The sequence below is a fragment of the Diabrotica virgifera genome, chromosome 5 (genome assembly GCF_917563875.1).
Source record: "Diabrotica virgifera virgifera chromosome 5, PGI_DIABVI_V3a".
Lineage (NCBI taxonomy): Eukaryota > Metazoa > Arthropoda > Insecta > Coleoptera > Chrysomelidae > Diabrotica > Diabrotica virgifera.
This window is the reverse complement of record NC_065447.1, coordinates 44206765-44219122: the sequence shown is the minus strand read 5'-3', so window position 1 is coordinate 44219122 and position 12358 is coordinate 44206765. Positions and strand designations below refer to the sequence as shown.

Here is a 12358-nt window from a genome sequence, read left to right as displayed (position 1 = left end):
AACTAATAAGTATTTTTGAAAAATTTGAACGCAGAATTAAAGATTACATTATTACCGAGGGCTTAGAGTCCCTTAGAATAAACAAAATGTTTCTTTTGAATGAGATATTTGAAATTAAAAATCACACTCAATATTCTCTTTTCCTTTTACCCATGTAACATATTAGAATAAAAATTATAGAAGTCTTCAGGGACTTTAGGCCCTCGGTAATAATGTAATCTTTCATTCTGCGTTTAAATTTTTAAATAATACTTATTAGCTTTCTCAGGACTCGAAAAAAATAATGCATTTTAAAAGCATTGACCAGAAATTTTGCGCCTATGCTATTAATGTAGCTGTAGTTTATTTTGTATTGATTTATTTATTATTTATTTTTCCAGTACCTAGTTTTAGGTAGTTATTACGTTTTAATAAAATAATATTTAAAAGTGTTTTTTTTTAATTAAATAATTATAATAAATTAATATAACGATCCAAATAATGAAATATTTAGATTTATTTATTAATTTAGAATTTAACACTTACGATAATGCAAAGTACGAATAATATAATAATAGTAAGTAAATAATATTTACATACATGAATTAGGTAATAATCAGCTAGGATACGAGATTTTCATCTATAAACGAAAATTTTTAAACGGTGAAATAGAGAATTCAGTAGATTAAAGGGCCGGTTGTTCGAACGCTAATCAGAAATGGAATCAACTGATCATTATCAAATATTTAATTACTGTCAATGTCAACTTTGATTGGGTTGCTGAAAACATAATTGATTACAATTATGAGATTAATTGATTAATCAATCAATTATGTTAATAATTGTTACGTTAATTGATAATTAATAATTAATTAATATATTAATTATGTTAATTATCATAATGATAACTGATTGGCGTACGAACAACGGATTTTGTTATTTGATGGTTGTTAAGGCTACTAAAAGAATAACATTGGCAACATTGATTTTAATAACAGAATAATTTTTGACCTTGTGTACCTTTTCGTGACAAATCGGATGTTTTTCGAGCGATCATCGGATAATCTAGAGAAATGCGATTGGCAACACTGAATTATATGCTCTAAAAAGGTCACTATATTCTCATCGACTTTATATATTCTCAATATATCTATAAGCCATTCATGCGGCACTGAATCAAAGGCCTTCTTGTAATCAATGAAGGCAGTAAAAAGATTCCTCTTTTTGGAATATGCCTGGTTAGAAATGACTGAGTCGATGATGAGTTGTTCTTTGCAACCCATGGAACCCTTAGCGCATCCTTTCTGTTGAGGCTCTATGATATTGTTCAGAGCACAGTGTTGGTAGATACGCCGGGCTACACTCCATTATTATTATTATTATTATTATTATTAATATTGAGCATTCTCCGTTCCGTAGCTCACTGAGTTACTTGGAGTTTGTAAGCTATGTTGTTGTTAAAAGCCCATATTTCAGTTCCATTTGTTCCATGTCCAATTCCCACACGGACTACGTCCACAAGAACCTGATCTTCGGCGTTTCTGAAGCCCAGGCTGTACCGGGTTATCACGTCTGTCAGAATGAGCAGGGGCTGTATATCTTAGCTCCTCCTACTGCACCAAACGTTTAATCGTTCAGCAACCTTATGGCCTGACAGAAATCCACAAGTCTTTTTAAGGGCAACTCTCTTACCAGGCTCGGCTGCATAAAGGCCGAACCCAGGATCTGCCACCTCTGATAGGTATTCTATACTGAATACTTCCAGAGGACATGTAAGGAGATTTCCTTCTCCTTATCACATAGGCGGCACCGTGGGCCATCTGCCCATCCAAGCCGACGAAGGTGCCGCCGAAGTCTAAAGCGGCTGGTGAGCATACTGACCACCAGGGAGCATCTTCTACGGTCTAAAAACGTAATTTGGGCTGTGAGACTTTTGGATGGCTCACTCTGCTTAGCCTTTCTCATGCCTCCACAACTGGCCCAGGAATCCTGGAACCTTCGCAGAAGATGCTCCTTGAGATTCTACGACCAGTACTGAAGGGCACCCAATTACCGGTTCTAGTCCCACAAGCAGAGTGCCTGTGGGACTGTGTAAGACTTGTACTGAAAACAAATCTTCTCTGGTACCAACAGCATTTTTGGGGAACAATCACAAATAATTATGGCACATGTTCAGCAATATATTTTACAAGAAATTGTTTTAATTTTCAAGTAATAATTAAAACCAAACGTGGCAACAATCAATATAATTATCTAATAATAATAAAAGTGCATGTTTCAATATTCTCCATCGAATGCTACCAGCCTTATGGGCAAATTGTCTTCATGCATTCTCTTCATAGCCAATTTCAAAAGGTCAGTTTTATGACACGTGATCAATATTCATCTCCTCCATAAGGTTATATAATTAAAATCTCTAGTGACTACACATGGAATTAATGAAATTGAATTAAAGAGAATGTCATGTGCCATGAAAACAATACCAACTGCAATGGATTGGCTCACTGGCATCACCCCTCTAGACATATATATCAAATCTGGATGTAGGAATGGGACAATTAAGATGTCGTTTCTGGCGTGGTGAACTTAGAGCGCTACCCCTGCTACATGCAGGCCGTATGGGCGACTCAATTAAACCTATGATTGTTTTCCACCAACCCTACAAAATCGAAAGAAGACAACATAGTAAGTCAAACGTGGCAAATGCGTATTGCATATACACCGATGGCCCCATGGAGTGAATATACTCCAGATCAATGAGACTTAGTATAAAATGGGGTATGGACGAAAATGCCAGCGTAGTTCAGACTGAATTGGCAGAAGCGCTACTAACCCTGAATACACATCAAGGCTAGTAATGGAGTGTCATGAGTTACTAGCCTAAGCTTCAGATGGTAAAAAGTATCATCCTGAGGTTTGATAAAGAACACAATGGAAATCAAGGCAACCGCATTGCTGGCCAGCTAGCTAGGGAGGCAACAGATCTGACTCTTAGGATCTGGTGCTTTTCTTGGCTGGCCAACTACAATAATCGCGGAAATTTCCAAATGTCGGAATGCCCAATGCTGGCCAACTGCCCATTGTCAACCAAGCAAACATACACTGAAATCACGTAATCACGTACACGTAATCTCGTGTGAACGAGATTACGAAACTGTCGAGCATGTCCTATGTGAATGTCCTAAGTTATCGTCAATACGAGAGTATGCGTTCGGCGAGCATCTTCCTGGAAATAGCAGGTTGGACAATTACCTAAGGATGACAGCTCCCAGGGAGGATGCAGAATGGGTCAATTGTGGTTTAAATGCTGTGGGACTTGACTCGCCCTCTCTACTTTACAGATACTCGACCAAAGGTTTTTACACGAGCGGGACACCCTCAAAAAAGTGCTTAGTTTTCGAGATACTGACCACGGAGGGGTGAATGGCTAATTTTATTCATACTTTATATTTTCGAAGGTACTGAAAACGAAAATGAAGTTTATTTTGAATTTTATGTGGGGGAACATTGTCAAAATCGCCATTTTAACCTAAAAATAAAAAAAAATCAAATCACGTTTGTTTGCGTTTACCTCGCTACAACGCTGTTCTATTTTAATATTTTTTAATAATATATTTAATAAGTAATATATTTTTATAGTATATAGCTCTAACATTTCTGAAGACAACTGTACCTGTTTCAAGCTTTTATTCTTATCCTGATAAAGTTTATGAATTTTTTAAAGGAAAAGGTGCGGATTTGTGCATTGCAAAGTTTAATCGCAAAACTTGTGTGACGAAGTTTAAAATTTAGCTTCTTAATCACGTTTATGTTAAAATCAGTGTTGCCAATCAGCGGATAATTATCCGATTTGCGTACCTTTTTGAGAGTTGTCGTACCTTCTGCGTACCTTTAAATAAATCGGATATTTGCGGATATTTTTCAGTGTATCTACTATCATCGACTAAAACTTTCTCATCCATATATTCCCAGCACCAACAACACATTAATTTTGTTTGCTTCCACCAAAATTTTTATAAATAGCCTATACTGGATGAATGTTAGTGACATCCGATACTTTTCATCTTTTGACAAAAGGGACATGTGCCGATTCTTTTGTTTAGAATTTAAATGCACAAGTGCATCCACTTAAGGCGTACTAATCCAATTCAAATTTCAAAATCTGTCTGCCCTCGGATGTTATTTATGAGTTTTTCGATTTTAGTCTGTAAACTTATGAAAGCTAATTCACGCACGATTTAGTTTTATTTTCATTGTATGTAGTGCAGTGCTTAAGTAAACGTCTCGTCTGTTGAAATAAGTTTTGGTTTGTGAAAATACTTTTTTATAATGGATAAATGGTTAATAAAAAGTGTTAAGGTGGGTAAAAAAGTTTACTAACGTGTGGATATTGAAATATAATAATGAATTTGTTTTAGACCAAATCAAATAATGAAAAAAATATTGCTGAAAAGCAGCCGTCAACTTCACGTCATGCTTCTGAACAACAGGTAATTAGTAAAATAATTAAGACTTCACTATATAATATACGGATGTTTTATTACTAATTGGACATGTTTTAACTATATTATAATGATGAGCTTATACAGTGCGAAAGGCACTTATGGAATAAAATTATTTGTGTCCTTGTTTTAAAGAATTATAAAAAGCGCTGGGACCCGTCGATTTTAATATATAAATGTGCACTTTTTAAATATAAATTTAAATCTACAGGGTGATTGACGCAAGCCTGGCAGAGCCCATATGTTTTATTTTTATTGGAACACCCTATATATTTTTATATTTTTAAAAGCTGCTTAACAACCAATTTTAACGAAATATAATTAACAATAATACAGGGTGAAATTTTGAAATTAGAAAGTATGGAAAATACTTATGGAATAAAATTGTTTGTGTACTTATTTTAGAAAATTATTAAAAAATGCTGTGGCCCGTTAACTTTTAAATTCAAATGGGCGCTTTATAAACATAGATTTAAACATACAGGGTGCGTCACGAAAGTCTAGTATAGTCCATGATCTTTAGTTTTAATGAATCATTCAGTATATTTTTGTGTAATTAGAAGCTACATAGTAACATCAACTCAAAAAAGTGTATTATGTAGGTTCTATTTTGAATAATACAAGGTGAATTTTGCAATTTTTTAAAAAGTTCGGCAAGACATTAAATACAAAACCCAATATATATTAGTAGTTTCTAAATAAAGTAGTTTCTAAGAACATCAAATTTCTAAAAAATACAGGGTGTTTCACTAAAATGGACAAGATAATGGACTATGCTAGACTTGCGTGAATCACCCTATATATTCAAATTTATATTTAAACAGTGCATATTTAAATTTTAAAGTTGGGGTAGGTATCCTAGGGTATTTATAATTTTTTTAAATAAGGACACAAACTACATTATTTCATAAGTGGTTCCATACATTATAATTTCAAAAATATCACCCTGTATTATTAATAATCATCATACATTATATAATTCATTGAAATCAGGTTGCTAAGCAGTTTTTAAAAATATACAGGATGTTCCATTGAAAATAAAGTTTATGGACTATGCTAGGCTTGCGTGAATCACCTTGTACATTTAAATTTGTGTTTAAAAAGCGCACAATTACATCTAAAAATCGACTGGTCTCGGCGATTTTAAAAATTTTTCTAAAAAGGGCAAAAATAATTTTATTCCATAAGTGCCTTCCTCCCTATATATTTAACTCAACTAAATAAAAGTACGACAGTCAATGTAGATCGAAAACTTACGTTGTTTCGGAAAAAATCAAAAAACTTATATTTTTCTAAAATATATGTTAATTTTTGTTAATTTAAGTTAACTAATTGTTTAAAAACGACAAAAGCTGTTTTGTAGAAACGATTTTAACAATATCGGTGAATTAATATTTCTACCTTGATCAAAAATGTTTTTATTTTGTTTTTAATTATGCTGAATCCGATTCTGACGCAACAAATGGAAGATTAAAAAAGCTCAATATAACAAAATATAACAATCAACCATCATAATATATCAAATTGTATCAATGTTATACGAGATATGTTAAAAAATATGAATTTCGCTCAAAAGTAAAGTAGGTACTTTTCTAGTTCACAATATTTCAAGCAGAATGATATAATTATTGTATATTAAAACATAGTTCTTATTTAAGAACAACTAAAAATTATAGCATTATAACAATTTTCGATATTGTGAAATATTAAGGTACTTTATTCTTGAACAAAATTCATATTTTTGACGTACCTTGTAGAAAATTGATAATATTGGAAATCTGATGGTTGCATCTTAGATTTTATACCTTACAGAGTATTGTATGAAGAATAACATTTTTTCATAAAATTGATAACAAAAAAGTTTCCGATAGGTTCCAATCCAAGTTACGCAGACAGAGGTACTGTATCAGAGCTAAAATTTTTTTTTTGACATTTATTATATTTACGCTTGTGATTAAATGTATTTTGGGTAAAAACGTTCTGATGACTTTGTATAAACATTTTTTTAACTGATATTTTTCGGTGGTTTCATTACATTTTTTATCTTTCTTAATTTTCTCAAAAAGAAGTTGTTTATTTTATTTTTAAAGTAAAATAATTTAGTGCATTTTAAAAATTACATTGGATAAGCTTTAAAAAACACCTATAAAATTGTAATATATCCGTTTACACTTAGTAATATCCCAGTGGTATTTATTCTGTAAAACTACAAAGTATTCCAAATTACATTTCTTAAGACGTCGTAATGTTTCATTTAGTACGATGTTTGAAAAGTATGTTGTGCAAATTTAAGAGTTTTATAGGTAAAATCGTAATAGTACCATATATTTCTAAATCAATTTTTAAACAAAACTCTTGTAAGTCCCACTTTCCGCCCACATTGTACTTATGCCAATGTTTGTGAGAGGGATGACTTAGCGTTATAAATAAAAAGTTATAGAAGCTGTAGATTTAATTTTCGAAAAATCTTTATATAAGTTTTTTTTGTGTAAAATTTTCTAATTTTTCAATGGTCAAGTCAGTTTTTTCCAAAATTTATATTTTCGTAGGTATTTAAAAAACAACTAATTTCGCAGGTAATTTGTTTAATGAAAAATTAAGCACCCACTTTTGAAATAGAACTTTTTAATATGTTGTTTATTATACATTTCTTAATGAATCTATAAAAAGTTCTATCTTGTCTAATTTTTTCCGTAAGTAAAAACTCCTATGACTCCACTAACGGTGGAGTTTATCGGAAAAATAAAGTGGGACACATTTTTTAAGGTAAAATTAGATATTTATGTAGTTTCAGAATTTTCTATTGTTGACTGGGTCCGGGGTAGTATTAACCATATAAGTGTTGATTAAATTTAATTAAAATTAAATAAATCTGAATAAAATTAAACAAAATTAAATAAAATCAAATAAAAAATATATAATTAAAGAAAATTAAATAAAATCATTAAAATTAAATAAAATTTACATAGAATTATATAAAATGAAGTAAAATTAAATAAATTTCAATAAAATTAAATATTAAAATCAATTTTAAATGTTAAATCTTCATAATGTATTAAGCTAAGGATTATTTAGTTAAAATATGTCCAATTGTCCAATTATTGATCAAACACCCAGTATATCGAGAAATTATTTTAGCCTGAATCTAGTAATCAGCAAAATGTTACTGAAGAGCAGCCATCTACTTCTCATACTCCTAAGGGAGGAGTAATTATTAGTCAAAATGTTGACGTTGGCCGTGTTAGTAAAAAGATTAACACTTCTCAGAGTAATATTATTGTTGACACTAATGATGCCGAGCCCAATGATGCCGAGCCCAATGATGCCGAGTCCGCACCAATTGTTGACAAATTTCTATTGAGTTTGAAAAGGAAAGCTGATTTTGTAGATACACCTTCAAAAAGAATATGCAAGTTTATTCCAGCGTGGCTAACCGATAACGAGTTTCGCGGGTGGCTTAATAAATCAAATAAGCCAGATGATAAACACGGCAATGAATACGCATTTTGTAAAGTTTGTAAATCAAATTTGGTGGCTCATAAGGCTGTGTTACTTAGACATATGAGAACGGAAAAACACAAAGAGAATTTTAGTGCGGTATCCAGTAATATAAAAATAAAGGACATGTGTGTAAAACAAACCTGTGAAAATAATTTAGTTAAAAGAGCAGAACTAAAATTATGTAGTCTTTTGGCTACAAAGGACTTACCGTTCTTATTAATGGACACTGTATGTCCACTACTTAAAGATATTTTTCCAGATTCTAAGATAGCTCAACAATTAACCGTTAAAAGGACTAAAGCAACTCAAATAGTCGTTGAATGTTTGGGTGACAATTTTCTGAAAGAATTATATGAAAAGTTAAGAGTACCTGGAATGTTTTTTTCATTGATTATGGATGAAACTACAGATATATCGGTAAAAAAACAGTGTGCATTTACTGCAATATTTTTTGATGAAAATTCCAACTCATTACAAACAACATTTTTTGACATTTTAGAAAATACTGGGGGCACTGCAGTTGAATTATATTCAACTTTAAAAGACATAATATTTTCCAAAGGTATTCCTATATCTAATTTTGTTGGATTTTCGTCGGACACACCTAATGTAATGGTAGGGCCACACAATTCAGTTTTTTCCCATCTAAAACAAGAATTTCCTGATATAGTTTGTGTTAAATGCTCTTGTCACATGGCACATTTAGCAACTTCAAAGGCATGCTTGAAACTTCCCAAGCACATTGAGGACTTACTAAGAAATATAGGAAGCCATTTCAATAGAAGTGCTTGTCGAAGAGCCAAATTTCGGGAATTTCAGGAATTTTTTAAGGTTGACATTCACAAAATTCTATCACCTGCTAAGACCAGGTGGCTTTCACTAAAAGCAGTTGTGGACAGGGTTCTAGAGCAGTACGAACCATTACGTGCATATTTCAAGGAGAGTGTTTCTGAAGATCCTTCACATGTAACGGAAACTATGTTGGAAACTCTTAATCACCCTCTTACTGAAGTGTATTTAAAGTTTATGTCTTATGTTCTAGAGCTCATGACGGATTTCAATATTTTATTCCAATCCGAAAAACCACTTTTATATAGGGTTAAGCCCGAAACTGAAAATTTATTGAAGATTTTATGTTCCAATTATATGAATATTGTTCATATAAAAAAATGTGCAGAAATCCTGAAAATTGTTCACGACAATCCAGACAATTTTCTTCCATTAGAGCAAATTTATATAGGAATTTCTGCTTTCGACAGTTTGCAACATTTGCGATCGGATAAAGACACAAATTTAGAACAAGCAGACTTTGATAATTTTTTTAAATCAATATTATCCTTTTATATTGAACTAGTTGCTAATATCAAAGATCGGTTTAAATTTGAGGACCCGGTTTTTACTACCTTAGAGCTGTTAGATCCGAAGGTGGCCCAATCATTCCAAACAAAATCTTTAAAAAACATATTAGATAGGTTTCCAGTTCTAAATAACTTTGTCAATGCACAATCTTTGGATAACGAGTGGAGAAAACATGCACTCTTAGATTTTGATAGTTTAGACATTAATTCCAATACCGAGTGTGATATATACTGGTCTCAGATTTTTAAATTAAAAAATGAAGCCAACATATCTTTGTTTCCAAATTTAAAAAAAGTATTTTCATTGTTATTCGTTCTACCATTTTCAAACGCTGCGGTAGAAAGGGTTTTTAGTAATTTATTCAATATAAAAACAGATAAGAGAAATCTTTTAGATACATCTACAATTAGGGCTTTATTGGCGACAAAAGATGGTATCGGTAATACAGGCTGTGTAAAATTTACACCTTCAAAAAAAATGTTAGGATGTAACATATGGCAAAATAGTAAATGAGAATTTTGTACTTTATTAAATTATGTTTTTTGTATGTGTTGGATTACGTACTTACATGTTTAGGTTTTTAATGTTTTAATGTCCCACTGGCATATTATTTGATAAATAATGAAATGATTTAAAAGTCAGTTAAATATGATTTATTTCTGTTATTAGTTAGTAACAACCAAAAAAGTTAAGTTTTCCATAAAGTGGGGGACTTTTTATTTTTTACTTTAATTTTCCATTTCCAACAATTGTTTTTTCCGATTATAGTGCTAGCTGACAACTCTGCCATGTAAGGTCATACCTACAAATTTTCCAACCAATATGGTTGATGTCATGTAATGCCAGGGGTTAATCTGGAAATATTTTTAACATCCTTTAAAATCGCATAATATAATGTAACCTTAACTGTTTAAAAACAACTCAAGGGTTTTTACCCGTATATTTTTGTGGCTTAAAGCATGTTAATCTGTGAATACACTGATGATGGAATATTGATTCCGAAAACGTTTTGTTGTGATATACCCCTTTTTAGGGATTTTAAATATACCTCTGATTTTTTAATCAACTTAAATTCCCCAAACCTAAACTAATTACCTACACAGAAATCAGTTAAAAAATTAATGCACTGCCTTAATTGTAGTTATAGTAGTTATATATATATTTTTAAACAATTTTGAATAAAAATTCTAGGAGAGTTGGTCACGGATTTCCACCATACTTCATTCGACGTATCTTGATGAGATTGCTAAATCCTTATTGGTTAATTGATGTTTATTAAGAATAAAATTGTAAAATAAAACAATTAATAATTTAATAAATAATAAATAATTTAATTTCTATTCGATAGATAGTTAAGAATAATATCACCTGTCTTACAGGTTATATATGTGTCTACACTTTAACCACAGATGTACACAAAATATATGTATAACGTTACTCAGAATAAGGTAATCATTTGTAGAATACCAAATGTAAAGTTCAAAAGATTTTCCAGATTTCTCGGACATGAGATGTAGTTAAATCGGTTCTTTTTTTGTAAAGTTCTATCAAATCTAATATCTTAAACAAAACCATTTCATCAAAACATGTTATACCTAATTATATTTATGATTTTTTTGAGGAATGTAATGGTATGTACTATGCATAAAAGAACTTTCCGGCACAGAAACGTCACTTTTCTGCACACTACTGTCAGTTATTCTGTGAGAAAATGTTAAGTTTGTTTACATAAAATTGTGCAGAAAAATGCATTTGGAATATTGGTTGTAGAAAAATCTACTTACTTGAAACTAGTAATATCTAGATATCTACTAATTAACTCAAAAATCCTTCAAATTTTTTGCCTATAACAATTATATAGTCGGGCATTAACGTTGAACGCACCACGTGTATTATGGATAATAACTTTGATACCTTAATAACTACAAGACTGTCAAATACATTTCTATTGTTTTAGTTGTAATAAATCTTTAGTTGTTAAAAGAGCGTAAGCGCAAAATTTCGGACCAATAATCTTTAAACGTATTCATTTTTTTAGAATCCTGTGAAAACTAATAAGTATTTTTGAAAAATTTGAACGCAGAATTAAAGATTACATTATTACCGAGGGCTTAGAGTCCCTTAGAATAAACAAAATGTTTCTTTTGAATGAGATATTTGAAATTAAAAATCACACTCAATATTCTCTTTTCCTTTTACCCATGTAACATATTAGAATAAAAATTATAGAAGTCTTCAGGGACTTTAGGCCCTCGGTAATAATGTAATCTTTCATTCTGCGTTTAAATTTTTAAATAATACTTATTAGCTTTCTCAGGACTCGAAAAAAATAATGCATTTTAAAAGCATTGACCAGAAATTTTGCGCCTATGCTATTAATGTAGCTGTAGTTTATTTTGTATTGATTTATTTATTATTTATTTTTCCAGTACCTAGTTTTAGGTAGTTATTACGTTTTAATAAAATAATATTTAAAAGTGTTTTTTTTTAATTAAATAATTATAATAAATTAATATAACGATCCAAATAATGAAATATTTAGATTTATTTATTAATTTAGAATTTAACACTTACGATAATGCAAAGTACGAATAATATAATAATAGTAAGTAAATAATATTTACATACATGAATTAGGTAATAATCAGCTAGGATACGAGATTTTCATCTATAAACGAAAATTTTTAAACGGTGAAATAGAGAATTCAGTAGATTAAAGGGCCGGTTGTTCGAACGCTAATCAGAAATGGAATCAACTGATCATTATCAAATATTTAATTACTGTCAATGTCAACTTTGATTGGGTTGCTGAAAACATAATTGATTACAATTATGAGATTAATTGATTAATCAATCAATTATGTTAATAATTGTTACGTTAATTGATAATTAATAATTAATTAATATATTAATTATGTTAATTATCATAATGATAACTGATTGGCGTACGAACAACGGATTTTGTTATTTGATGGTTGTTAAGGCTACTAAAAGAATAACATTGGCAACATTGATTT

The 12358-nt window shown here is 30.6% G+C and overlaps 2 protein-coding genes across 4 annotated transcripts in view; one reads left to right on the top strand and one right to left on the bottom strand.

Annotated features, from left to right (window-relative positions):
- LOC114326149 (beta-arrestin-1-like) overlaps positions 1–12358 on the bottom strand; it is a 1212937-nt gene that overhangs the window by 820550 nt on the left and 380029 nt on the right. The gene's annotated exons all lie outside the window — the stretch shown is intronic.
- LOC114336152 (uncharacterized) lies at positions 3801–10681 on the top strand. The gene is made up of 3 exons (XM_028286484.2): positions 3801–4338; positions 4398–4469; positions 7620–10681. The coding sequence occupies exons 1-3, from the start codon at positions 4309–4311 to the stop codon at positions 9852–9854; spliced, it is 2337 nt and encodes a 778-aa protein (XP_028142285.2). The 5' UTR covers positions 3801–4308; the 3' UTR covers positions 9855–10681.